Source organism: Coniophora puteana, assembly GCF_000271625.1.
Source record: "Coniophora puteana RWD-64-598 SS2 unplaced genomic scaffold CONPUscaffold_16, whole genome shotgun sequence".
Taxonomy (NCBI): domain Eukaryota; kingdom Fungi; phylum Basidiomycota; class Agaricomycetes; order Boletales; family Coniophoraceae; genus Coniophora; species Coniophora puteana.
Window position 1 is genome coordinate 1,028,727 of NW_006913068.1, and position 26,380 is coordinate 1,055,106.

Consider the following 26,380-nt stretch of genomic DNA (forward strand, 5'->3'; position numbering starts at 1 on the left):
ATCTACGTAAACGAATGCGGAGCGCCTGGACTCGAGATTTTCTGGACTCTCGCCGGCGGAGTGGCGACGCTCTCCGTATCCAGACAACAATAACAAAACATGGTCACTAATTGAGCACGGCCATCCCGGTTGCGGTCATCAGAACGGGGGACCCACCCGATGTTGAGCAGGGCGTATCGAAACAGCTTGCAGATGCTTGCTCAAGGTACAGTATCTCTTCATTACCAGGTCAGGCGTTAATTTCGCCTCGACACTCTGTGCGAGCTCCTTGTCAAAACAAGAGCACGGATCCGTCAGCCCCAATTAGGGCGGCGGCCCTGGCAATCTCAGCACACTGTTCCACCTTGCTTTGTTCTCATTCCCGGAACCTTCGCTGACACAACTCGCGCTCTTATCGCACACCCGAAAGTTTTTTCTCTCTCCGCTTTGAGTCCCAGCGAGGATTATGGTGACGATGAATTGGCTAGGCATCGACTCCATAACCTCGCACACGTGGACGGTTCACGAAGGCTGAAACTTTGTCAACAGCCTAAAGCTTAATTTGCTTTTTGTCCTAGGTGATGCTCCATGCGTTTCAGGTTAAACAGTACGATAAGTAAGTACCCACGGCGCATTCAATGTATTAGATTTTCTCTAGATCCGGGCTCCGGGAAACACGCTCTTGGGAGACCCGAGAGATGCGACTTTGCACATACCTTTCCCTAGCAAAAAGTCTTACAGTTGGCTCACGACGAGATCTTGTAAGCCGTCGCTCTTGTTTTGTCGCAACTGTAGAGTTGGCGTCGAGCGTTGTCTTAACTACTTTAGTGAGGTTACTCTCGGAACTGGAATAATGTGCCTCATCACGGAGTCATGTGTGAGGTCCTTACTAGACCATACAAACCTGACCAAACCTGATCTCGGTACTTACAATTCCCTAAGACCATATTGGCGGTCCTTCATTCCTTAGTGTGGTAACCTAACACGCTTCATTAAACCTGACAGCCTGTGACCACGAACGACATTGGATAGCTCGATAGCGTACGGTTCAACTTAAAGGTTTCCAAGTTCTCCGAGTCTCATGGAACGGAAGTAATGAATGAACCACTGGTGGATGTCTAAATCTCTTGTTCCGTACTCTAACTTAAGTATTACGATTCTTCTCGGATGAACGAATCTGTCGTATCTTGTATATGGTACATCACTAAATGGGTGGGAAAAGTTTGACCGTTATACCGAGTGATCACTGTTATAATATCGTCGTCGAGACATTTGTGTATGATCACGGATGGTGACGCATTCCCATTGAGTTAACATATCGTTACGGTGTGGCAGTGAATTTCGGCCGAACACCATGTCGCGGACACTTTACCATTGATCGAAATTGATGATCTTGCTCGTACATTTGTTAGGCGAATATAAAATACGGAGACCATATCAGAAACAAAATTATCATTAAGCGATAACTTCAACTGCATATGGCAGCCACCGCTTGAGGTAGACACGAACACTAACGAACAATAAAAACGGTAGAGATTCGAATACTAGCTGACCTTTACAATGATGCGAAGCCGGTCGCGTTAGTGAGAGCCTCGTCTTCACCCAAAAAAAGCCCTTCATCCGTACGTGCTGCAGTCTCTGCCTCAGCAAGTTCTGCTGCGTCTCCTTCTTCATCACTGGTATCACCGCTCTCATTCCCGTCCGTTTCCTCATCACTGTCTCCCTCCTCATTGTTGCTGTCTTGATCCAAATCGGTTGGTAGCTCGTATTCCTCGGCCTCGGGAATTGCGGCGGCGGCATCCAGAAGTTTCCGGTTCCAGTATGGGGGCAAATCGTGACCGATCGCACCGCCTCGGAAACGCATGAACATGTCTCTATCAACGAAACTACAGTAATGTCAAATTAGTTTCTAGAATAGAAGAGACTTCGAAGACATACATGTTCACATAATAAAACGTCCACTCGTTGACACTGTCAGAGTTTTTGGGTCCAAAGTGAATGCGACCTATGTGTCGCGGAATAGAGGGACCGGGTACCTGTGCATGCTTGAAGCCTGGGATGAGATGAGCCCCTCTAATCACGGTAGCTGGGTCAATGAAGTCCCAGCACTGAGACGTTCCAAGAGGATGGAAGGCCACCCGGGGAAGCCGCCGTGCCTCAAAGCCAGAAGCATAACTCGAGTCATGCTCGAACCACCGGACAAGGAGCACAACGACCTGTCGACATGCAGAAGGATCCTCGCCCCGGAAATAAACGTTAACGTGAAAAGTGTATACCAGCCGCGCGAACCAGTAAGGGTGAGGAGCATCATCGCCTGCTGATGCATCAGACAAGACCATGAGATCTGCCCGTGAGCGAGGATTGAGAATGTCCTGCTCGCGTCGTAAGTCGTATGTTGTATAGTTGACTCTGAGAGTCTTGTGTTCGTGGATCTGATCTTTGAAGATGGTGAGCGTATCAAGCTGTTGGAGAGAATAATCAGCGCTTGAGGGATGCGCTGGTAGACCGCAGCCATCGGGCACGTCGTTGCTCTCTATGAGGCGGTCTAGGATATGCGTCTTAAGGCATGTCATAAATTCCTAAGTATATAAACTGTAAGCAAAGAGGTCCAGACAAGAAGGAGGAAATGAACTCGCCGACTTATTAATGTTGAAGGCGTCATGCAAGACATCTCTGAAATCCCACAAGGAGAGCACGCGCTTTGAGTCTGAGGATACCCAATATCGGTCTTCAGGACTGTTCTTAGCCGGTGCTGGTTGCTGATCCTTCTCTGATTTCATGGCTGGCATTTCGTCGTCTGTGGTAGATTGTAGATAGTCAATAAACTTGTGAAAAAAACGTTCACGCGTCTCTAGACGCGTCAGAGATTCGACTGCGCTGTTGACTTTCTTGCCAGTCCTAAAATAGTGCGACTTGGGACTACGATGAGCGAGCTCTCCCTGGTTATGTAGAATATCATATCAGCGACTAGAATGAGAATAAAGCGCCACTCACTCCTTGAGATGTAAAATTATCGGTAGTTCCATGCTCCTTGATCGTCTTGACGTAGTCGCCGAGAGAATGAAACTTGTATATCACTAGATTGAGCTCCTTGCGAAGACTTTTCGATGGAACATTGGCACTGGAAGTCTGACCACCGGAGGAGGCTGCTTGGGTAACCAGACGAGTGACTGCTCGTCGACCACGAGCAGCAGTCTCGAGTGGGAGTTCACGGGTGTCGTAGTGTGGGCAGACGTCGGCCCGGAATTTTCGCAGCGTATTACCGAGACTGACCGTGGCAGCTTCAAGGAAATGGAGCGTATCGTCAGTATGAACTCGTAACTTGGCTAGAGCATGCCAGTTAGCGAGTTCAAAGAGCATGTCTAGGATAACCTGTCTGTGTCTTCGTTCTGGCCATGGAACAGACTCGAAAACAGGTAAAGCGCACTAGAAATGCAGATAAATCATAGTTGATGGGCGCTAGGGAGTACCAGGCATACCTGCAATATATCCTCAAAGTCTCGAGCTGCTAGCCGCTTCATAGCGCAGACGTTCTTGCGAAATTTCCGAATAGTGAAGCGCCCAAAAGAAGGACATTTATGATAGCTTTCCACTTTGTTAGAGACCGAGTGACATACAAATAAACATGAAACGCACCCGCTGTTGACAGTCTGGACTGCTGTGCCTCCGATTGAGAGGAGAATTCGGATCAAGTGTGTGAAGACAGTTTTCCACACGCCGAGCTCGAATTCATGCAGGAGATCAACTGCGAATAGCGAAAAAAAGTTCACGCCTCTCGGTAGCAAGAACTCCGAGAAAGCGTTCTATCGAGCCAATAATATCAGTAACATCAGATCGATTAAGACAAAAGATCTCACAGTTGTAGGTGTAAATGATCCTTCCTCGAGAAGAGACTTCACTCGTGTTGAATTGACAGAATAACCTTTCTTGAAGATCCTATTACGCGCCTGCTCTACTAGACCCTGTCGATGCTCAGAGTCCTCTCGGAACTTTGACCGCATCCGCATGTCGCGTGGTGTTCCCAAGTCGGCCAATTGATCCTTAGGAATAAGGCAGCGCGGACAAGGAAACTTGCCCAGATATTTGAGCGTCACCAACGCAATCCTATATACGCCCATTGGGATCAGCAAGTCGTGTAGAACAATCAAATAAGGACTTGCTTTTCCAGAAAGTCGCCTGCATATGTGTTGAACCGAATGAATGCTCGGCGGGTGAGGCCATCTCCACAAATGGATACGAGTCCCTTGTCATAGGCACGGCGCAGACGCTTGTCACTCAGTAAAAGTCGCCATACAGCCTGCATGAGCTCGCGTCGCATGTGCGTGTGGACGTCCTTCGTGGGTGGCTTTTTGAATCTATCTGTGTACGTGTTTTGCCAGCCGGAAGGCAGCTTTGAAGTCCAGACATTAGCAAATGAAGAATCAGATAAAATTATATGAAAACTCACATCAGGAATGTACGCGAGGTGATGACATGATTTTGATGTGGGCTTACTTCGTGTATACTTCGACTGATTGGCGAAAAACATATAGATGGGATGAAGAGAAGCCTCGCCGAAGTTAGCAAGAAGAGTTCCGTCCGAGTAGAAGTCGACTAGAATAACGATTCGTTCCATAGTATCTCTTGCTTGTCGTGGTACTGCGCTCACTTCTCGATACGCTCTCAGAGCAGCGTCCGAGTTGTAAGCCTCCGAGTAGATCCGTATATCGCGGCCATCAGAGGTCCCATAGCGTTGTTCGAAGGGCGTGGTATTCAGTGCACTGAATGTGGTGGGATCCTGAATGGCTGCAAGCGCAATATCAACGATGTTTCGATGATATAAGCCGTCTACCTCGAGCTTTGGCGCACTAGCTTCGCCTTTGGGGTGTTTTAGGCCTTCGAATGGCATAGGAATACTGACCGATGACAAGCACCAGCCATTATCCTCTCGAAAAATGCTGTCCTTGCCCGATTTTTGAAGATATGCGTCGAGCCGTATGTTGTGGGTGTGAGGATTGTATTCGGCGAGCTCATGTTGCTTGAATAAAGGGTGCTTGAGGAGCCAGGTAAGCCATTTCGCATCAATCTCCGACTTGAGAGTGGAGCCGGCATTAAGATGCGCAAGCATAATACCACAAGTCGGGTTCCTGAAGGCAGCCATGACCTCATGGATGTTCCAGTCGCTGGGGGAGGGAGGGCCAAGAGAGCCCAGTGATCCAGCTACCTCATGAGAAGAACAAGACTGTAGCAGGGGAGCATCTGTGACGTCTTGAAGCGTGTCCGAAGGAATTTGAGTTGGTAAGCATTCATATATTCGGTAGAGCTGGAATGTATTAGCTGAAGTAGTGTACTTGGGTGGCTGAAATGATGGAGAAGGGGAAGGGGAGGCTAAACGAGGAGAAGGAGGTGCTGTGGGGGCTCGGTGGTGTAGCTGGCGCGTGTACGGCATCATATGCGCAAGGTGCAATGAACTGCTCGGTAGCAGGTCTCTAAAATGTCGGGGCATTCGCACTGGGCGCCCAGAACGCGCTGATAGGTATTCCTAATAACATTTCAAATGTTTAAGCTGAATATACCAGAGGGAAAGAAGTGGGATACGCACCAGAGGCTGCGACTGTGACAACATCTCTGTTTCGCCGTGCAACTCAACTTCATCATTGATCCCAGCCGCGGAGTGCGCCTCCTCAACGCCTTCGGTCTGTTCTCGGGTGATAAGGCCTTCGTCGATGCTCTCCGCCCTGTGTATGCGTGATGGACCTGCAACAGGCAGCGCTGGCGGTGGAGGATCCCTTTTGCGACGCTTGAGTGATGGCCCCAGATCTGCAGCAGCGCCATAGGCCCTCTTGCGAGCGTCTTGAGCTGCTTGACAAGTCGCCAAATGTTTCTTGACGCCGGTTTGGGTACGTATCACCTTCTCGCACTCGGGGCATTGAGGCATGATGATTTTTATTGCAGTGGGAGGGACTGGAGGGGGAGAAAGACGTCTTCCCTCCAAGACGCGTCGCGCACAACGGCGATCTCGGGCTATTGGCTTCTCGCAGCGGAGTTACCGGAGCTATATTAAATAAGCGGATCGAGCTTCGGGAAGCGCGATCGTAGCTAAAGATAGGGGCCATCTTCGTCAGATTTCTCGTTTCTCCTCAACAACGGCCTTCATCCAGAACTTTGCTCATCCATCCACCCACTAACCTTTCTTTTACACCCTCGAAACGCTCTGAAACAGCCCACAAAGGTCATCATGAGGTATGAACACTGACTTTTCATTGATCGGCTCTCATTGCAAATACATAGTGACATTCCGATCGTGAATTGGCAAGATTGGATTCATGTCGGACAGCTTCATCCGACGACGCGTGGTTACGAGTATCTAAGGTACGAACATCCTTCTTCATACGAGACTCTTATGATTACGGCTATATGCGCCATGTAGTGATGTTCCCCCCGACTACCGGCCCTGGTTCAATATTGGACCCGATCTCGACGCTAACCTCGACACGGACGACAGCCAATCAGAGGCATCAAACGACTCCCGCAACGATAGGGTTGCCGACGTACTCGCCGATCCCGAGTCAGGCTCAGACAGCGAGGAAGAACCGGACCCGGCGCGGATGCTCGCTGTCAACACAGCTGAAGCGCTCCTCTGGTTGTATCAAAACGGGCACCTCAACGACAGGGCCGGCACCAGACGACGAGAACTTCAATGCCCCGAATGCAACAGATGGGTCCAGACGTGCCTGGCTCCCTCAGTCGACACGTTCTCTGCCCCGGAGCACCTACAATCCCTCTCCCAGCACAGGGGCAGCCACAGCTGCCGCTTCAATTTTACATAGGTACATAGTGTATTAATATAAATGCATACTTTGTGGGGGATTATGACTCGTTCGACGTGTGAAAGACGCGTCGTAGCATTGGCTCGATCCGCGTATGCATTGACGCGATCGCCCACCGGGCGACTCGGGCATCTTCCACGCGCGGGATCTGGTTCCGCGGTGGCTGTGTTCAGGTCGATCCCGCGCTCAATATAGGGAGAGGACGGCCATCTCGGGCTATTTGCGTGATCATATTCACAACACGCTCAGTGTATTCGAAAACTTCCAACATGATCATATTCACAACACGCTCAGTGTATTCGAAAACTTCCAACATCATGTCTTCCTCAGTTTCGGGGCAGGCTACAGGCATCGGTCATCTCGGGCTATTTCTCAGCCACAGCGGAGTTACCGAAGCTGTCTTAATTAAGCGACTCGAGCTTCGGTTTGAGCGTGAGAAATGGTTTCGAAGCTCACCTTTTTGTCAAAAGTACTGGTGTGTCGGTCCTCCCTTTGCCTCTCTTTCTTTCCTCCCTCCCTCCCTCATGCCCAAACGCTCCCGCGAGACTGAGCGCGAGTCCTCTTTGGAGGACGCGGCTCCTCTCTCTCACTCCCTCAAAAAATACCGCGCCGCCGCCCCCGCTTCCGGGCGATCCAACCACAGCTCCGCCTCCGGTACGAAGATCCGGCACCCGCGAGTCCACCTGGGTTCCGATCAGGCCGAAAATCCTGAAGGCGACACCCATCGGATCCTCAAGGAGAAGTCCAAGCCCCCCGCCCCGAGCTCTAGTCGATCTGTGCGCAGCACAGCTTCTAGCTCGAGGGGCCAACACCATCAGGACGACAATGATGACGCCGATCATCATCCCCACAAAAGGCGTCGGACCGGTCCGACAACACAGCAAAGGTAAGTCCCATCACCTGTCATTATTTTTCTGATGTCGATCTGCCACAGCGAGGACGACCAGTGCCTCCACCTCGCGCTTTACGCCGTCCGCTCGGGCGGTTTATTCCTGGATTTTGACAGCTGTCTCCAGATCGGCGTCTATCGCGCCCTGGAAGACCTCGAAGACACCGCGCTTCGCCGCCTCACGACGACCGCGTCTAACGATTATGATGGAATGTAAGTCTTGATATTTTCTCCCTGCGCTCATTACTATATACTGACTATATGCGCTTTTGTAGGAAAGATCACGAGGTGATCTTTTGCGATAGATTATGGCAGTGGATCGAAGACCACTGTCCATACCTGCAAGATCTCATCCGCTCGCCCTCAAAATTCAAAGAGCTGCGCGGCCGCATTGGCAAGGTGAGTAAACTATTTTTTCATGCGCATATATCCACTGACAAATCATGTCAGATCACAGAAAAGATGGGCGTGCACCGCGGTAACGACATCAAGAACTGCAAGCAACACATCGGTTCTATTGCCGCCGTCAACTCGAGCGCCGGTCTCGATCCCCCGATCACCCACTTGTCGCAGCGCGCAGAGCTCGGGTTCTCGCACAAGGACCTCGCTCGCCTCCTTGTCCCTGTCGCCCACTTCAAAACATTTATGGAGGACGAAGAAACGTACGTATATTCTCACTGCTGCAACTGTGCGCGTACTAACGTTTTTTTTTATTGCCTAGCGTTCGACTTCAGATCAAGAACGGTAACGCACCATTCGTCGTGCGCTCGAGTCTCCTCCCCTCCTTCATGTACAGAGGCAAGCATCTCTGTGGTGATCAATTCGACCCAGATCGTCCATGGAAGGGTCTTTGTGACGGGTTTTTACTAGCTCGAGTACGTTTTTTTCGCGTTGTTTTTTCAATACTAACCTTGTCTTAGTTTTTGAAGATGCTGTTCATCAATCCGAAGGCGTCCCTGGCCGCCAACGCTTCTACGTTCGTCAAGCCGCGCAGCAATTGTTTGCTGATGGAGTCGCCGAAGGTCACTCGCGAACATGTTGCCTACGCCATGATCATTGTAAGTCTCTCTCGTTACTCGCTGTATGCACGATCTAATATTACTTGAGCTTCGGTTTGTCATGTGTTCTGCGTCCCAGTGGCCCATGAACGATGGCGACTACAGTTTCAAACGGGCCCATAGTTATTTCGTCGCATGGCTCAACGACGAGCGCGTCCAAACCCATGTCGACGCGATACTAGCCCGGATCAACAAGTGAGTTTATTCATTTCTAGTTATACTATCACTAATATACTACAGGTTTGTCTATGGTCACGAAGAGGGCTACAAGCCCGGGCGATGGAACGACGACTCGGACGCATCGGGCGACGAGGAGAACGATTTCGACCGTCTCCTACGTCTCCCCCCGAGCCCAGCCTCGTCTGACAGCCTCACGTATGGCCGTACGCCGCGGTTGAAGACTGTCGACCTCGAAGTCGAGCTCGACGGAGACACTGAGCTTGTCTCAACGTCACCTGAGCCGACTTTCGACGAGGCGCTCGACGGATCTGCGCCCTCCTCGCGCCCTCCATCGACAGCCAGCAAGCCGCCGTCCGCGTCAGCAAGAGGCAAGGCTAAGAAGACCGTCTTCACCTCCGACGAGGATGAAGACGAGCCCGCCATTGCTTCAAATGTTCGCCCCGCCGACAAGGACGAGTCCTCATCCGTCTCGGAGCCCCGTACTCTACCTCCGGCTCTGGTGTCCTCGTCCTCCATCCTGCGCGGTGCGGTCAACGTCGCCGACAAGCCCCAGCCGACTCAGCGCACCAAGAACATACCCGCGTCCTCCGGTAGCAAGGCACCAGCGAGCGCTATCGAGTCCGACCTCTCTTCAATTGAAGAAGATCCAGCGCCGGCGCCAAAGCCTGCCACTCGAACCAGGGCAAAGAGTGCTAGGATCAGTACAGGGGGAAAACCACCGGCGAAGAGGACTGGCAACTAGGTATGTTATATCAGTGTATCACTGCTTCATTTCGCTCACGTCCCCTCCCTTCCCAGAGATTGTTTGTCCCGGGCCTGTGTTCGCCCAAACGTATGTTTTTATTTTCTTGCTCCCTTCCAACTGTCGCTTCACGGTCTATACACTTTAATTCGTTCTTTGTACTTCCTGCGCTCGTCTACTGCTGCTGCTCTCATGTCCCTGCTCTCATGCATCCTTGCTGCTCTCGTGTATTTACCTCGTTCATCGTTTTAACCTCGAATAATGCTACATGATGTACTATATAATATTCACAATGAATGTCTTGTCATTGGAATCATGGGCGAGATTGCGAGTCCTCATCATATGGTGTGAGCTTTTATCATACGGCATAAAACACCAGCCGATCTTATCATGTAATTATCATGCAGGCACCATCAGCGGTAAGACAGCCATCAATATTATAATATCATCCGTGATCTGACCATTTCACCATCTAATTTTGGTCGGATTTCCCATATGTTAAAAACGGACTTTACGCTCCACTCGTGCTGGAGATTCGAAATATCATTAAGGTACGGTGTCAGTTATAACGGATTCTACTACTGCTCATGTACTTATATTCGATCCGCCCATTTAGTGATGTAACTCAGCTCGGATGCCGCCAGTAGTAGCCAGCAATGATGTATGGAACAGCTTTCCTCATATACTCACGGGTCACCGTTGCACTCATTTCAGGGCGAGAAATAACTGCTTAAGGTAAGTGGTGCATAACGTGAATACCTCATTCGGCTCTCTTTTTTGTTAGGGCGACTGTAATGACGGTACTAACCACCACTCTTGCAATGGTGACGACGGCGGACATGAATGCATGAACAGGGGCTTGAAGCCGGCGCGTGCGGACCGGAAGATTCCGGCGCCCGCGGGGGCACCAGCACCGCCGGCGGACCCACCGCATATATCCACCAAGGACCTACACCTTGATGCAGTACGCAGCAATCACCAACTTGAACATTCTCATTCGTCGTTCCATTCCAACATATCTATGTCACCTGAGCCCTACCACGCCACGGTCACTTGACGCGCCCTCTCGTAAAGCTATGGCCCCGAAGAATGCGACCTCGTGCGTTGATGTGATGCAATTGCTCATCGTTCCTTATTTTAGGCGCAAATATGTCCTCTCGCGTCCTAACGGCGAAGGACTTCTAGAAAAATGGCCTTATCATCTATCCTCTTTGCTCCTGGAATACCGAGACAGCGTCAAAACACCTTCGTGCGCCGCTAAGGTCAGGCTCTTGCGCAGCAGCTGGTGCACCCCGCCGCGGACTCGTTGTGCTGCTGCTGTATCTAATATTGCTCTCGTTGCAGTACGCGCGCTTCATAGCCCCACGCATCAGAACGGAGAAGACATAAACAAGGTTCTCCCCACTCCACTACCATTGATTCAACTGTAGCAATGGGTCCTTACATCTTAGCCTTCGCTCGGCCGCTGACTGTCATAAGATCATAGCAGACCCGCATACATGGAAAGTTTCGCGTCCCGGGCGAACCAGACGACAGATGGATAGATGGCCCTCGTACTCGTCGGCCGTCCGCGCATCCGGTGAACGGTGGTAGGCGATGGATAAAAGCCCGGTGGAATACAAGAGTGCGGGTGTGCCTCTCCCCTTCCGCATCACTCACCGTGAGCCTAGAACAGCTGGGACGATAGCTTGTAGAGAAGATACTCGAAGGGACATTCTGTGACCATGACAAAGTCGATGATTCTGACAGGCGCGGTTGTCCTTGCGGCCGTGTCTTACGGCGCTGCGCAGAGTAACAACAGTACTATCCCCGGGCTACCGGAGGGTGCAGTGGTACGTCCTTTTATTCTCATTTTACTCTTTCCATTCCTGCTCCAAGGCAACGTGGCTCCGAGCATTACTCGGTGGCATCCCTGCCCGTGCCGTGTCCAAAATTGCATCCATTTCCTCTGCATTCCTCATTATTGACCCTCCGTTCCCCAGTACATCAACCCACTCGAATACAACGTCCTCGGCCCGAACAGCACCTGGTACACCGAGCGGAACACGTCCGATTTCATCGGGTTCAATCCGACACAGACCGCGCCGCCGTTCTTCCAGGTGTTCGATCCTTCGTTCGTGACGGACGTGCTCGGCCCGGGTGCGCAGATCCGCAAGGTCGCATCCTCGCCTGGCTATGCGCTCGCGCACGAGGCGCCAGTGCACGTCTCGGCGCTGCATGCGCTGTTCTTCTCGAGCAACGACGGCGGGCCCGAGGGGTATAATGGGTGGTATAACAATAGTGTTGTGAGCTGGCTCAATGTCAGCGAGGTAGAGCAGTCGTGGAACGATACTGAGATCAATGTTCCTATTCATACGGTGAGTTTGCGTCGTGTACGCGCTGTTAGCCGGACTTTGCTGATCGAACGGCTGCGGTATGTTTGTGTCTGTAGTTGACGAACCTATCGGACCTGGTGCAGATGGTCAACGGGGGAACAGGCACGTATAAGGGCAACATCCTCTTTGCGACGTCTGGCCGCGCCGAGTCCCCGCCGTCGATCGTGGCGGTGAACCCGTTCTCGCCGTACAACGTAACGGTGATGCTGGACAACTTCTACGGCCGACAGTTCAACTCGCTCAATGACCTTAAATTCCTTCCTGGAACTGAAATAATCTACTTCACGGATCCTGCGTGCGTTTTCATCGCCATTGCGGCTCGTGTGCTTCCATATACTGATTCGAGACCTGACGTAGGTACGGCTACTTGAACGGTTTCCGCCCAGAGCCAAAGTTGCCGAGCCAGGTGTACAGGTTCGACCCGTCCACGGGCCAGGTGCGCGCCGTTGCGGACCAGTTTGTCAACCCCAACGGAATCGCCTTCACGGGCGATGGGCAGACCGCCTATGTGTGAGTATCCAGTATCCGATTAATGCCTGAGTTGCGTCGAGGCCCCCTTCATTATTGACTGCTGCATGACGCACGTTCCGGGTGCTGATCATGCACCTGTTTCTTCTTCATCAGGACCGACACTGGCTCAGTCGGTGGATTTCTGGGCAACAATGACACATACCCCGCTACAATGTGCGTCGTCTGACACATGCACCCCCACTCCCACTTTGGCTGGCACCTTGCTCATGTACGCATAGCTATCAGTATGACGTCGACCCCACCACAGGCTCGTTTATGAACCGGCGCGTGTTCGCATACACCGACTCCGGCATACCCGACGGGATCCAGCTCGACACGAATGGCAACGTGTACTCGGGCTGCGGCGAGGGCACGCACGTGTGGAATTCAAATGGGACACTGATCGGCAAGTTCTATCTGAACAGCACGACGGCGGAGATGCTGTTCACGGCGCACGGGTTGTTTATCCTTGATGAGGAGGTTATATACTACGCGAACATCACTGCGACGGGCGTCAATCTTACTGTGCCGTGAGGGGCTGGTATAGGGCGGTTCCATTAACAGGATGATACCTTATTTAGAGTCTTCTTGTGTGCTTGTTGGCTAATGAAAGAGAGAGTTTGCCTTGCAAGAGGAAGATGAAGCTTTGCTGACCACGGTGGACTTGAAGTGGACTTTGAAGGATGCGTTCTTGGCGAGTCTTCATTCTAGCAAATGGGTATCCACTGTCGTATAACATAATTTTGCTGAGATAGCGGACCTTTGGTGCTGACGGTTGACGTACCTGATCATGGCAGCGAGAGTCAAACGTTATGTGGCGCAGACGGACAGACGGATCGGCTCCCGGACCTCCCAAAGTGGCGAACTTTCCATGAACCTCCATGCAAACTCGGAAATTTCATCTTGCACTCAGAACCATCAAGCAACACAACATGTCGCACTCCTCAACCACCCTACATTCTATCTGATTACGCTCATACACTCTCCCTCACGTCACCCAGGAGATTCCACGCCATGATCACTTGACACACCCTCTCGTAAAGCAAGGGCACGGCGAACCCGTCACGGGTGCGTTCAATTGTTCATCGATATGATCTTTATTTTTGGCCTTATGTGGTACAAATCAGCCGGTCTACACCCACGAGAAAACTCCAGCGCCGCGAGCTGACGTCAAGTTGTTGCTGGTTTTGCATACACCCCGCTTGCGGGATGACGTACTTCGCCATCGACGTCGAGTACCTCAAGCAAGCCCATGCTGGGACTGACATTCCCTAGCATTTGGCCGATATCTCACTAGCATCAAGAGCTCGCTAAGCGCCTCGCAGACTTGGAGTAAAGGTTGACCCGCTGGTACTGTATTGATTAAGTCATTCAATGCAGGCTTGGAGAAAACTTGGAGCCCGTGGGTTCGCGCACATCAGCTTCTCTCGCTCCCTCGCCCCCACGAACACCTATGACGGTCATGGGACCACCTGGGGTCTATAGAGCAGGGACCCTCGCGCCGGGCGCGAACAAGGGCGCGAATCAAAGTCAGCCGACGCCATGCCCTCGTCCCATCCCATCCCATCACCCTGATTTTCGGCTGCCCGCGCTCCCGGAAAACGTCGACCTTTGGCGATGGATAAAAAGCCAACCCGTGCGTGTTCGCCTCTCTTTCCTTGTTCTTTGCCTTGTTCGCTGGACTCGGGCTGGTGCTTACGCTCTGTTAATTCGGAACGCTGCAGAGCAAGGTGAATCGAACGCCGATCGCAAAAAGGACGAGCAGCAAGCGAACGTACGTTCTCTGATGGCGAAGTCGACGGTGATAGCGGGCGCGGTCGCTCTTGCGGCTGTGTCGTACAGTGTTGCGCAGAGTAGTAACAGCAGCACCTTGCCTGGGCTTCCTGAGGGTGCGGTGGTACGTATCCTCAATGTTCTTCTTCTAATCACTCCTCTGCCACGGGATCCGAGTAAGGGCTCATCGACATCGGTGGCGCTCGCATCCATCCCCGCTCACTCATCAATGAGTAACGTGCTTATCATTCCTCGCTCTCCATCCTACAGTACATCAACCCTCTAGACTACAACGTCCTCGGCCCAACCAGCACCTGGTACAGTGCGCGAAACGCGTCCGCGCTCGTGGGCTTCAACCCGACGTACACCGCGCCGCCGTTCATCCAGGTCTTCGACCCCGCGTTCCTCTCCGCGCTTGGGCCGAACGCGCAGATCAAGCAGGTCGCCGCGACGCCCGGTTACTCGATCGCACACGAGGCGCCGATCTACGTGCCTGAGCTGAACGTGGTGTTCTTCTCGAGCAACGACGGTGGGCCGGGCGGGTATAGTGGGTGGTACAATAATAGCGTTGTGAGCTATGTGAATGTTAGTGATATCGAGAGTGCGTGGGCGCAGGGCGGGGAGATTGATGTGCCTATACATGTGGTGCGTGGTGTCGTTTTGCGCTTTGCAAGGTCTGGTGGTGTTGGCGCTGACGCGGGAGCGATGGCGGCAGCTGAACCTCTCGGACTCGGTGCAGATGGTGAATGGTGGGACGGGTCCGTACAAGGGCAACCTGCTGCTTGCGACGTCCGGTCGCGCAGATCTTCCGTCGTCGATCGTGACAGTGAACCCGTATCCGCCGTACAATGCGACGGTCTTGCTGGACAACTTCTACGGACGGCAGTTCAACTCGCTCAACGATCTCAAGGTGCTGCCGGGCACCGACATCATCTACTTTACGGATCCGATGTGCGTCTCTTCTTTTTTCTTGCATGGAAATGAGATGAGGGTTTCAACTGACGTATACATCCGATGCAGATACGGCTGGCTAAACGGCTTCCGTCCCCAGCCGGAACTTCCCTGCCAGGTGTACAGGCTCGATCCGTCCACGGGCCAGGTACGGGTGGTCGCAGACCAGTTCTACTACCCCAACGGCATCGCGTTCACGCCCGACGGGCGAACTGCATATGTGTGAGTGCGAGTGATATTTCTAGATGGCCTCGAGGCCGAGGTCACGGCTAGTGCTGACGCCATGTTCCTTCTTTTCTCTCGAAAGGACTGATACGGGTGTATCCGGAGGATTCCTGGGATCGAACGATACATACCCTGCCACGATGTACGCTCAATTCCCCGTGCGCGCGGTCCTATGCATGCTCACCTCGCGTCCGCACCGCAGATACCAATACGACGTCGACCCGGCGACGGGCTCGTTCATGAACCGACGCGTGTTCGCGTACAGCGACTCGGGCGTGCCCGACGGGATCCAGCTCGACACGCTCGGCAACGTGTACTCGGGCAACGGCGAGGGCACGCACGTGTGGAACTCGCAGGGGACGCTGATCGGCAAGTTTTATCTGAACAGCACGACGGCGGAGATGATCTTCACGCGGAGCGGGCTGCTGATCCTCGACGAGACGTCGTTGTATTTTGCGAATATCACCGCGCAGGGTCTCGATCTCACTACGCTCTAGGATGGTAGGACGGCGGGGTCATGTTGATTTGAGTTTCAGGGGTAGTGTATGGGAATAGGATGGCGAAGAGTATTTTTGTACGTCTATGTGTAGAACAGAAACAATTTCGTCCTCGAGGCAGTGGTGAGAGAGTCATGCTTGTATAAACAGATTGAATGTCAGCAACGGACCGTCGGGGAGCCCGGAGCACTGGAGCACTTCCGTCCTCAGAAACTCGGATGGACGAGTTCGGGCCCCATGACTGAGTGTACCTGTCTCTGATTTGTCTACCTAAGACCTATCGGACTGGATAGGATTTCATATTCAAGATCGTCAACTGGGCTTAGAACGTACCGGCCACTTATCCAGGTTTCTTGCTGAACTATACAGCAGAGTACTTTCACTCTTCTTAGATGGCGTTCATGGCAGAAAAAGGGACCAATCTAGAAAGGAGAGACGAAAACTCGCTACTTGATGGCTTAATCAAAGGCGCCCCGAAGAACGTGGAGAGAGATACAGGAATCGAGTTTCGGTTTTTGCTTTATCACTCTGCTCTCGAAGTAGTGGATAACGCACTGATGAGAGTGTATGTCGTGAAGTTGCAGTATGCGTTGGATGAAAAACAGGACCAAACGTGCTCCGATCTGATTAGGAATTTCTCATGGAGGCACCCTATACCTTAGTTTGTTCCTCTGTGCCTGCAAGACCGCGTTCGCCACCAGATCCACCTGTGTGTCCCAAAACATCTCAGAGAGAGATTGGAGGGTATATCAAGAGTGACACGTGTGCCTGACCAAGTACTCATAGACTACAGCCGCCGAAGAGTCTACGGCTGAAACGGCAGACACAGCTATCCATATGGTCACAAATCTCATAAGCCGTCTCCGCTCACAGACCCCGCACGATTCCCTCTCGACCTCCCCTCGAGCACTTCCCTTTGATGACTTTGGCAGCGTTATCCCTGCATCACCAGTCCTGACAAGTCGTTCGTCATGTACGCCAATCGCACCCCGGGCCGTCCTCGTTCGCGAACGAGCAGTGATCCTGGCCAGCAGCCTCCCATTTTTGTACCATACAAGCATACGTGGCCAGCGCCTGCACGGAGGACGACCGACCCACCATCCCATCCCGCCTACATGATGAACCAGATGCCTTCAGGACACAGTTCGCGCGCCCCGTCTCGGAGCTCCTCCGTCGAACGCAACGATCCGTTTGTCCCGGCCCCAGGCTCTTTGCTTGCACAGATGCAGTCCAATGGCATGGGCATGAGCAGCGATCCCGAGTCGCGGTATGCGTCAACAGCATCGACGCCTGCCAGCGCACGCTCGCCGTCCCCTGGAGGATACTTCAACCGGCCGCCGTCTCACCAGAGCTTCTCGCGCGGGAGCAATAACGGATACGCCGGGCCAGGGCTCGGAGGTGGTGGCGGGAGCGTTAGCGGTGCGAGTTTCAAGAATGGTGGTGGCAGCATTTCTGGAGGCCCGCTCATCCGCGACGTGCCCCAGCCTTCACGCACCGCCGTGAACGCGGACGTCGGCCCGCCGCCACGCTCGTTCGATGGGGCATACAACCTCAATCAGGGACGGAACTTTGCCCAAGCTCCGCACCCTGCCTCGCTCCAGCCTGCACGGCGCGACGCGCCGCCGTTCCCCCAGGCTCAGCTCTCGATGCCTGTGCCGCATCAGCAGATGCATCCTAATCAGCTTCACCGTTCCCAACCACCGTCGCCCGCTTCAGACGTACAGCACCGCGAAACCTACAGCCGGCACGACTCCTTCCAGTCCGCCACTTCGCATCAGTCTTTCCAGGCGCGTCCCTCCCAGCATCAGCAACAGCAACAGCAACAGGAGCAAAACGAGCCGCTGCAGTTACCGCCACACCCGTTCGCCGGCGCCCAGCTGCAGAGCCCCCACTCCCAATCGCAATCGCCGAACAGCGCACACGCGACGTTCCAGAGCCGGCAGCGCGTGCACGAGCGCCCGCCTAGCGCGGCGTCGCACCGGTACGCGGCGAGCCTCACGCCGCAGCCGCCCGTGTATGGACGCAGCGGGCAGAGCTCGGGTACGCTCGGCGGGTCGGGGACGTCGCTTGTGCCGCATGGAAGGAGTTCCTCGTTCGGTGCTAGTCCCGGTGGCGGCGACGGTGGGCCCGGGATGCAAACGCACGGCGGACCAGGCTCGCCACCGCCACCGCCGTTGCCCGCCCATGGCTCGGTGCGCGGGCGGCCTGGGCCCGAGGTGAACGGGAGACGCGGGTCAAGCGGGCGATCGAGCTCGTTGCCGAGGACGAGTCAGAACGGGGATTATGGGCTCGGAGCGGGGTATCATGAGCATTCCAATCCGCATTATCTGGAAAAGCCCGACGCGCACGGACCTGCACGTGCGTCTGCTACTGGTGGCACCGGCGACGGCGCGCTCGAGCCCAAACACTCTGTGTCTGGGCGGAAGACGCCGTTGTCCAAGACAGTTTCTACAACAGCGACCACGAAACGCCGGAAGAATACGAGCTTCGCCGGGAACGATGGCAGCGACGCAGAAAAAGGAACAACATCTCAACAGCGCCCGCCGCTCCCGCCGACATCGTCAAGCGGGCTCGCGGCGCAGACGCGCTACGTGAACATGCTGCTCGCGCTGGACGACATCCCGGAGCTGTTCAACATGGGCGCGAGCTTCGCGACGTGGATCCTGCTCGCGGGATACGTGTTGTTTCCCGGCACGTTCGACACGCTGAGCAGCCAGCAGGGCCTCGGGAGCGCGGAGACGTTGTTGGTGAATGCTGTTACGGATATTCCGTTGTGAGCCTTGTTTTTCCCTCCTATTTTCAAAAACAAAATACTCGTCCGCGTTGAGGACGAGAAGTTGAGCTTGAGTCGGGTGGATTGCTGATGCGTCTGTGTGCGGTTGTAGGTTCGTCATCGCGTGGATTTGCACAGGTATCGGGGCGGTCGGGATGTGTTATCTCTGGTGGAGGTGGCAGAACAACTATATCTGGCTGTGTAACCGGATCTTCCTGTACGTCTTCCCTTCCCTCTCCCTCTCCCCTGCCCATTTGCCCTAAACTTCTTATAACTCCACCGCACCCGTGTCATCGATGCTCGGCACTCACCCCCTATCTTCTCTACCACTGCACTACTTACCACGTTGCACTATGCATTGCAGCCCCGGCCTACTTAACTCGCTCGCGGGCATCATCTCGACGCTCACGTCTGTCTTCGGCGCACAGCACGGCGTGTTCACCGCGACGTCCAAGTCGACGATCATCGTCACGGGCGCCGTCGCGGGCATATGCGCGGCCTTGTTTGGGTTCTATCAGTTCGTGCTGGTCAGGCGGATACGGCGCGAGCATCAGAAGACGGTGGGGATCGAGATGGCGGGGAGGCATGGGGAGGGTGTTGTGGGCGAGGTGAGGAGGAGGAGGAAGGCGAGGGAAAGGGCGAGGGAGCGCGAGATGCTGTAGGGTGTTTAAGAGTGCGAAGGTGAGATGACTGAAGTTGTAAGTGAGGGCGGCGGCGGGCGACTTGGCCATGTATGTTTTCAATGGGGACTTTGTGGATCTCAAAAGGATGGATGTATACTGCTTTATATTCTTTTTTTTTCTTCCTCCGGTTTCTATCAGGGGAGTTGGGCTTCATGGATATATACCACGCGCATACTTATCCACAGGCTCATCGCGATCGAGTCTGTCGTATCATCGGTGTAGATTTGGCATAAACTACATGATGTATCGGTCAGAGTAGCGAACTGCTTCACTCTTCAATGTCCATATTGCCTAGATATGGTCATAGGAGAGTGAAGTAGTTCGCTTCCATAATGGCGCCTATATAGCATACTCGTATCGTATCGAGATATGGTCCAGACCGCCTTGGTCGAAGCCTAGCGTGCTCCATGACGAACTGAACGCAATAAGCCTATGGCCGCAGTCTCGCAGCCAAACTAAAGTTTGACTGGCACAGTTAAAGCGCCTTGGATAGTGTCAAGCGTACACCATCATCACGTGGGGCGGAACCGAATGCGCAACGCGAACCGCGAATGATGTGCTCTTGTGTATCATCCTGAAGACGTCCTTGAACATTGCGAATACTGTATTGCGCCCAAGCTGTTCTAAACTTGGACCCACCCCGGGCCTCGGGCTCACAAAGCAAAGTGGCTCAACGCTGTCAGCTCAGGAGTTGGTATTACCCACCGGGCAGTTCTCAGGAAACCTTCGAATGCTTCGGCGCTGCGCTCCTAGAGTACCTGGGGATCGGGAAATGACACACCATTGCAAAGAGACATATAAAGGCTGCCGTCTCTGGGCTTTTCCTCCTTCATCCCAACCCAGCACCTTTATCATCCACCCACGCTATGGCTATCGAAACACTCTCTCCTCGTGATGTCCCTACTACGTTGAACTATCATGTCACCCTCCCGGGCGGTGAAGGTCCCTACCGATACCGCGAAGAGCCTCCGGAAGGTGTACCTAGGACCAACATCGCCACTGAGCCGCACGACGTAGTGATTCACGATGTACGTGGGAAGGAGGATACGATCGGTCTCGACAAGACTGGCTTTCAATACGTCCGTCACGTCAGCAAGGAGAAGCTGTTCACAGACGAGGACGCGATCAAGACTGAGTACTACAAGGAAGTCGAAGAGCTTTTGAAGACGCACGCGGGTGCTAAACGGGTGTTTATCTTCGATCACACCATTAGGTATGGTCTGTTGCTGTAGCTTCGGATATATAAAGCGTCCACTCACTGGATGGACTCGGATAGGCGGTCCCCGACGCAAGATAGCTTTGAACAGCCGAAAGGACAGAGGGGGCCTGGGGTCAGTAAGAATAACACGCTCAGTAGCAATGCACTAATGACCACACCGTCGATAGTACATAGCTCATGTCGACCAGACGGATGTGGCCGCCTTCAACCGTGTTCGCGACCACCTGGGCGCGGACGCCGAACGTCTCCTGAAGGGACGCTTCCGCATCATTAACGTGTGGAGGTGAGAGCGTTTATTCTGAAGACGTTATTTAAGGAGCGTCCTAATGCACACACAGGCCTATCGAGAACATCGTCGCTCACAGCCCCCTCGCGCTGGCGGATTTCTACTCCATTGACTACGACAAAGATCTCGTCTCGTCGCGCCTGATCTATCCTAACAAGGTTGGATATACTTTTGGTGTGAAGTACAACCCTGCGCACAAGTGGCACTACCTCGCGGATCAGTCCCCAGAAGAGGTTGTACTGATCAAGTGCTTCGACTCCGACTATAGCAGGGCGCGCTTGACTCCCCACTCCGCCTTTAAGGACTCTACCAGCCCTGCCGATGCTCCTCACAGGCAGTCCATCGAGATTAGGGCCTTGGTATTTGACACTGAGTAGATGGTTGAAGTGGGAGCTGCCACAGCCCAGATCATGGTGTGGTTGAAGTTAACTGCGTTTGTTGTATTAATGTACATTATGGTATGTCGTGCATGCGGTCTGACAATATACATAGCGCTAGGATGTATTGCATGTGGCTTCAAATGGGTTTGGGTACTCAGCCGACCATCTTCTGACCCTCGACGTTGCCGTCCTTCCGCTGGTGCTGAGTCGTCCTTCATAGGATTATCGAAGAGAAGCATAGCTTTGAGCACTAGCACTCAGAACGTTTCTTTTTTGTTTGTTGCGTAGCTAACAAGTTTGATCATAGGTTGCTAGGCTTCATGATATTCCGGCAGAACAGTCATGGCGCCAATCATGCCACCGCCCTTCGAGGGACACTTGAAAACTTATGCGTCGGCATTTTGTCACATCGTACGCAGTCAGAACTCATAATTATTATGCGCCTCCGAAGGTATCTATACGTCCAAGCCCGTTGCATTCGACAGAGTTGTACCAAGCTCCTCCGGAACACATTACGACACCGTCGCAGAGTTGATATGCTCACGCGGCAGTAGTGATAGTGGGGGCGATCGTCGAGGCAGAAGTAATGTACATGTATGGGGTAGGGCTGGCCGTGATGGTGGGGACGTCTCCCAAGGCGGAGGTGATGAGCGTTACCGTGGTAGGGTTGACGGTCACAGTGGTGGTGGGGTAGTCTCCCAAGGCGGAAGTGATGAGCGTGGGTGTGGCGGAGCCGACGGTCACAGTGGTGGTGGGGATGTCTCCCAAGGCGGAAGTGATGAGCGTGGGCGTGGCGGAGCCGGTCCGTGTGGCAGTTGCGGAGAGACCCTGGAGAAGACCTGTATCGTGTACCAAAGACACAACACGGGTTGCATGAGCATAAAATTGCTGTCCATTTCTACGCGGAGAAAAGAAAATCGCACCGTCGAGATCCACGGGGACAGCTGTGACAGAGGCAGCGAAGGCTAATGCAATGAAAAGCTTCGTGTTCATGGTGGTTTGATATTTGAGTGAGAGACAAGTATTGAGGGGAGAGCGAGTGTGTTTATGTGTCTCACCCACAATAAGCTGCTGCATTTAAGTACCCATCCAGGGCGAGCGCAAGAATCCTCTCCACAAACGACGGGTATGAAGGGCGAGTAAAGAGACGGCGGGTGATCCCCGGGTTCGAGGAGATGGCAAAAATTGCCCGTGTGTGGAATGCGACGAGTTGTAGCTACGCATCCATAACCCCTCGTTTTGCCAGCGCAATAGCGGAGGCAGAGCGTTGTCCAAGAAGCGTATACCCTCGCAAAAAAGAACCGAGCAGCAAGACCGAGCGAGCAGGTCTCGGAGGCTGAAGCCTGCGATATCAATGACAAAGGTGACACGCCGGTGGCGGTGACAGTGACGAATTATCAGCGTTGAGAGTGCTCTGGTGTAGCTTTTTCAACTTGATCTGCACAATACCTTTACGCTCCACCTTTCCGCGCTAGTCGTCGAGCTCCTTGCTGACTATTGGCAGCTAGAGACTAACCCCGAGGATATGCGGAGGGTTGAAGGTCGCCACCAACCTTAGGAAGTAATTGTAGTCCTCCATTCGGGAGATTCTTGTAGCTGTTGCACCACTGTAGTCTGCGACGCCTCTACAGAAAGCGGCTTTCTGTGACCCCAGTGAGAAGGATAGAGGCCCTGAGAATAAGTTCGGGTGTCATGGTGGTTGTCGAGTTCCAAGGTGAGTCAGCTCGCCGACGCAAACACCAACAAATCCGAACTTCCCACGATCCATCGTTCGTTCCCCACTGGCGACCAAACACTCAGAAGATTATTGTCAGAAGACGAAGCCGATACAACTTCAACAAGCCGCAATTTACCGACTGTAGGTGTGGTTACTCACCTTCGCATACTGAAAGGATTGCAAATCCATAGATTAATGTATAAGTTCGGTCCCTTGGGAAGGACGTCCCCTTGACATTTCCACACTGGAGACACGCCTTCAGATTTATGATGATGGTCACTTGACGGAAAGTCAAGACCCGAAGAAAATAAGGATGCACAGAAACTTTGCTGCTAGCTGAACTTTCGGTAAAATTGCTACGACAGTTATCGTCAACGACTGCTGCGCTTGCACGATGCCTTTGTTGTCTGCTTTATAGATACCAGTTGAAGTCGCGAACCACTTCCAGAGTTTCCCACCAAAGCGTGCGATTGCGCCCTATTGAAGCCCAGAGTAATCGTTTCCTAGAGCGTTTGCCTACATAGTGGCTGGGTACATGCACGTAAGTACAGGATCATGATACAAATTACAACCTAGATGCACGCTTGACGCCCAGCTCTCTGGGTATAACCCCCCTTTCACCAACATCCGCTCGCCAATACTATGATACACATACTTACTGGAGATTGTTTCGCTTCTTATAATCCTTTACAATACCATCCACAATCTCCGTCATACCAATAACCGCCTCCTCCTCGAGCGTGCGCCCGATGAGCTGCAGCCCGACTGGCAAGCCCGCGAAGAGCTCATGGTGGTCTATATCTGGCAAGTCAGCACGCCGACGACGCTGGTCGATTTGGAGCTCCGAAGAGAAGGAGGAAGAAGGAGGAGGGAGAGCACGCACAGAGCTTGTAGAACGCCGCGTCTTCGTGGTTATGGAAGTCGTGCGGGTCGTGCGGCATGTCCTGCTCGGGGTCGACGACTGTCACCGGGAAGCCGGAGCATGCGTAGTCCATTGCGTTTCCCAGTGTCGTGTAGAACGAGTCGCTGATGCATCAGGTTGTTGTTAGTCATCAAAACAAGTGATATGGAGGGGAGAAGGCAACGACGCACTAGTTTAGGCCGTGTGGAACAGCGGTGTACGCGACGGCGGGCGAGATGATGGCGTCAACGGGTCTGCCTGTGCCCGTGCGCTTGGCAGTCGCGTTCCAGTGGTCGAGATAGGCTTTGCGCAGGTTTCGCTTTTCGGTGTGCAGTTGCCAGAGCTGCACGATATGGGTCAGCTACGTGCGTACGGGAAAGAAGGAAGAACGAGCCTCGTACGCGCTCCGTGAGCGCGGTGGCCCTGTGAGCATCTTGACGAGTGAGACCTCTAAGTCGATTTGGTGTGCGTCTTTCTCGGGGCTCATAGAGGTGATGAGGGGTTCGCCGGAGACCTCGCAGTCTCGGCGGTAGTCTTCTCCGCCGTCCGCCACTAGGATCGTTTGCTGGGCAAAATATCAAAGTCAGCTCAGGGAAAGGTGATGTACGCGAGAATTAATACTCACAGCAACACGGTAGATATCGACGTGGTTGAGCGGTTCCCAGTCAATGACTGCATTCACATCAAGCATTAGTGAGCATCCCACGAGCAACAGACAGAGAGAAGCACGCACCGACATGCCCCGCTTCCTCCAACGCCCTCTTCACCATCTCCATCGCCCTCTTGAGCGGAGGATGCGGCTTCACAACCTTATTATCCCATAGCATCCCAAAGCACATCCTCTTCCCGCGATCGTGGTCCACGAGCCTGTACTCGTCCTCATTCCACGGCTTGCGCACGACGAGCGGATCGCGTTCCCACGGCCGAGCGTCTACGAGCGCCTTGGTGAAGAGCTTGAGGGACCCGAGCGAGTGCGACATTGGCCCGAGGACGGAGGAGATGGACTCTTGACCGGTGAGCGCGTTTGCCGCGCCGTGGTAGGGAAGGCGCTCGTAGGACGGGCGCAGGGTGTAGAGCCCGCAGAAGGCGCTGGGGATGCGGAGGGAGCTGGGTGGGTGGAGGGTGGGGATGTTAGATGATGGTGCGGTGAGTGTAAGGTGGGAGGGCGAACCCGTCAATGTCGGTGCCGACGCCGAGAGGGCTGCCGTTCATCGCGAGGAGGGCGCCTTCGCCGCCGGAGGAGCCGCCTGCTGTGAGATGGTGGTTATAGGGGTTTGTGGTTCGTCCGAAGACGTTGTTCTGTGTTTCACCCCACTGGAAAAGTGTTACTAGTAAATGATTGTCCCATTATGGACTGCAGAGATACGCGGACAGACGTACCATTAGCGTCTGCGGGACGTTCGTGCGCACGAACGGCACAGCGCCGAGCTCGTAGAGCATCTCGACGAGGACGCAGTCGTGATCAGCAAATTTCCCGATGTTACTAGCGTATCCTAAGCACCGCATGAAATTGAGTATTTGGCACGCTCCTAATCTCAGCGGCGATCACTCACCCATGATGGTCTCTAGACCCTTCATCGTGAACTGGTCCTTCAACGAAATCGGCAGCCCGTGCAAAGGCCCCATTGGCTTTCCGTGCTCCTCCATGTACTTGTCCACTTCGCGTGCACGGTCCAGCGCCCGGTCGACGAAGATCTCCGTCAGGCAGTTGGTCTAGACATTTGCATACCGCAGCGAAGTCACCTTCGTCAGGATCAGTTTGCACGTGGATGAAGGGAGGAAAGATGGGCCCATCGACGTACCACCTGATGCGCGACAATCGCTCGCTTGAGGAATGCCCTCGTCGCGTCCTCACTCTTCAGCTTCCCGCTCGTCAGGTCCGCTACAAGGTCGTCCAGGTCGCGATCGGTGAGCGCAAGTTCCTCAGGGCTTAGCAGGCCGCAGGTATATGGGACGTCCATGACATTCTGTACGTCCTTCGATGGGACTTGGATGCGCCATTCTGGGGGTATGTTCTCGTTCTGCTTCTGCTTGCGTCTGGAGCAGAGGGTGCGCCAGTCTTCCTTGGGCGTGCTCATAATGAGTGTGGTGCCGTTGAGAGGCGGATGAAGGGCGATCGCAGCAAGAGATCACCCGTCAAAACGAGGATGGGTAGGCAGGTGGGGGAGGAGAGCAAGATCAAGGTTACATAGTGGCTTCGGCTATCCGCCTTTCTGTCAGTTCGCGGCAACGTGCGAAATCATTCTACTTCCCATCTTCTCAATAGACTCACAGCATACATATAGACTGGAGCATAACTTGAATTCAGCAATTTCACTCAGGGGATCGTGTCATTTTTATGTCAATTATGACATATCCCGCTTCATGAATCCGGAAAGAGTGCAGGAAGAGAGGTTTCTTCACTGCAGGACGAAACTCAGATAAGATGTTTTG

The 26,380-nt window shown here is 53.6% G+C and overlaps 11 protein-coding genes across 11 annotated transcripts; 6 read left to right on the forward strand and 5 right to left on the reverse strand.

Moving 5' to 3' along the window:
• Positions 1–2,027: 2,027 nt before the first annotated feature.
• Positions 2,028–2,459, reverse strand: CONPUDRAFT_36957 (uncharacterized protein; the record flags this gene model as incomplete). The annotated part of the gene is made up of 1 exon (XM_007775886.1): positions 2,028–2,459. A coding segment is annotated over one exon (432 nt), but the record flags the coding sequence as incomplete, so codon positions are not given.
• Positions 2,460–2,946: 487 nt separating this feature from the next.
• CONPUDRAFT_65816 (uncharacterized protein) lies at positions 2,947–3,548 on the reverse strand (the record flags this gene model as incomplete). The annotated part of the gene is made up of 2 exons (XM_007775917.1): positions 2,947–3,405; positions 3,459–3,548. Coding segments are annotated over 2 exons (549 nt in total), but the record flags the coding sequence as incomplete, so codon positions are not given.
• A 108-nt stretch (positions 3,549–3,656) lies between these two features.
• CONPUDRAFT_30363 (uncharacterized protein) lies at positions 3,657–4,810 on the reverse strand (the record flags this gene model as incomplete). Its single annotated transcript, XM_007775881.1, has 4 exons — positions 3,657–3,782; positions 3,837–4,049; positions 4,136–4,369; positions 4,427–4,810. Coding segments are annotated over 4 exons (957 nt in total), but the record flags the coding sequence as incomplete, so codon positions are not given.
• Positions 4,811–6,196: 1,386 nt separating this feature from the next.
• CONPUDRAFT_159163 (uncharacterized protein) lies at positions 6,197–6,788 on the forward strand (the record flags this gene model as incomplete). The annotated part of the gene is made up of 3 exons (XM_007776218.1): positions 6,197–6,201; positions 6,250–6,330; positions 6,389–6,788. The coding sequence occupies 3 exons, from the start codon at positions 6,197–6,199 to the stop codon at positions 6,786–6,788; spliced, it is 486 nt and encodes a 161-aa protein (XP_007774408.1).
• Positions 6,789–7,312: 524 nt separating this feature from the next.
• CONPUDRAFT_159164 (uncharacterized protein) lies at positions 7,313–9,657 on the forward strand (the record flags this gene model as incomplete). The annotated part of the gene is made up of 8 exons (XM_007776219.1): positions 7,313–7,674; positions 7,723–7,890; positions 7,953–8,076; positions 8,128–8,339; positions 8,399–8,552; positions 8,598–8,735; positions 8,785–8,930; positions 8,976–9,657. The coding sequence occupies 8 exons, from the start codon at positions 7,313–7,315 to the stop codon at positions 9,655–9,657; spliced, it is 1,986 nt and encodes a 661-aa protein (XP_007774409.1).
• Positions 9,658–11,381: 1,724 nt separating this feature from the next.
• On the forward strand, positions 11,382–13,076 carry CONPUDRAFT_159165 (calcium-dependent phosphotriesterase; the record flags this gene model as incomplete). The annotated part of the gene is made up of 6 exons (XM_007776220.1): positions 11,382–11,489; positions 11,640–12,014; positions 12,089–12,327; positions 12,390–12,542; positions 12,657–12,716; positions 12,782–13,076. The coding sequence occupies 6 exons, from the start codon at positions 11,382–11,384 to the stop codon at positions 13,074–13,076; spliced, it is 1,230 nt and encodes a 409-aa protein (XP_007774410.1).
• A 919-nt stretch (positions 13,077–13,995) lies between these two features.
• Positions 13,996–15,988, forward strand: CONPUDRAFT_159166 (calcium-dependent phosphotriesterase; the record flags this gene model as incomplete). Its single annotated transcript, XM_007776221.1, has 6 exons — positions 13,996–14,439; positions 14,586–14,960; positions 15,031–15,266; positions 15,336–15,488; positions 15,574–15,633; positions 15,694–15,988. 6 exons carry the CDS (start codon positions 13,996–13,998, stop codon positions 15,986–15,988), a joined length of 1,563 nt encoding a protein of 520 aa, XP_007774411.1.
• A 2,132-nt stretch (positions 15,989–18,120) lies between these two features.
• Positions 18,121–19,423, forward strand: CONPUDRAFT_65699 (uncharacterized protein; the record flags this gene model as incomplete). The annotated part of the gene is made up of 3 exons (XM_007775908.1): positions 18,121–18,761; positions 18,874–18,978; positions 19,126–19,423. The coding sequence occupies 3 exons, from the start codon at positions 18,121–18,123 to the stop codon at positions 19,421–19,423; spliced, it is 1,044 nt and encodes a 347-aa protein (XP_007774098.1).
• An 887-nt stretch (positions 19,424–20,310) lies between these two features.
• Positions 20,311–21,326, forward strand: CONPUDRAFT_65552 (uncharacterized protein; the record flags this gene model as incomplete). Its single annotated transcript, XM_007775900.1, has 4 exons — positions 20,311–20,657; positions 20,721–20,779; positions 20,838–20,946; positions 21,002–21,326. The coding sequence occupies 4 exons, from the start codon at positions 20,311–20,313 to the stop codon at positions 21,324–21,326; spliced, it is 840 nt and encodes a 279-aa protein (XP_007774090.1).
• A 543-nt stretch (positions 21,327–21,869) lies between these two features.
• CONPUDRAFT_159169 (uncharacterized protein) lies at positions 21,870–22,322 on the reverse strand (the record flags this gene model as incomplete). The annotated part of the gene is made up of 2 exons (XM_007776222.1): positions 21,870–22,168; positions 22,253–22,322. 2 exons carry the CDS (start codon positions 22,320–22,322, stop codon positions 21,870–21,872), a joined length of 369 nt encoding a protein of 122 aa, XP_007774412.1.
• Positions 22,323–23,533: 1,211 nt separating this feature from the next.
• On the reverse strand, positions 23,534–26,113 carry CONPUDRAFT_112288 (general amidase). Its single transcript, XM_007776223.1, has 10 exons — positions 25,750–26,113; positions 25,501–25,660; positions 25,328–25,440; positions 25,119–25,261; positions 24,681–25,054; positions 24,573–24,619; positions 24,342–24,512; positions 24,139–24,290; positions 23,930–24,072; positions 23,534–23,841 (listed from the first exon to the last, which is right to left on the reverse strand). Exons 1-10 carry the CDS (start codon positions 26,023–26,025, stop codon positions 23,702–23,704), a joined length of 1,719 nt encoding a protein of 572 aa, XP_007774413.1. The 5' UTR covers positions 26,026–26,113; the 3' UTR covers positions 23,534–23,701.
• Positions 26,114–26,380: the final 267 nt, after the last annotated feature.

Bases quoted from the DNA above. Each gene is read 5' to 3' on its own strand.
- CONPUDRAFT_112288 (XM_007776223.1), bottom strand. From the start codon at position 26,025: ATGAGCACGCCCAAGGAAGACTGGCGCACCCTCTGCTCCAGACGCAAG. The intron at 25,055-25,118 runs GTTCGCCCTCCC...CCACCCACCCAG, and splicing joins GTCGGCACCGACATTGACGG to CTCCCTCCGCATCCCCAGCG. The intron at 24,620-24,680 runs GTGCGTGCTTCT...ATGTGAATGCAG, and splicing joins GGAGGAAGCGGGGCATGTCG to TCATTGACTGGGAACCGCTC.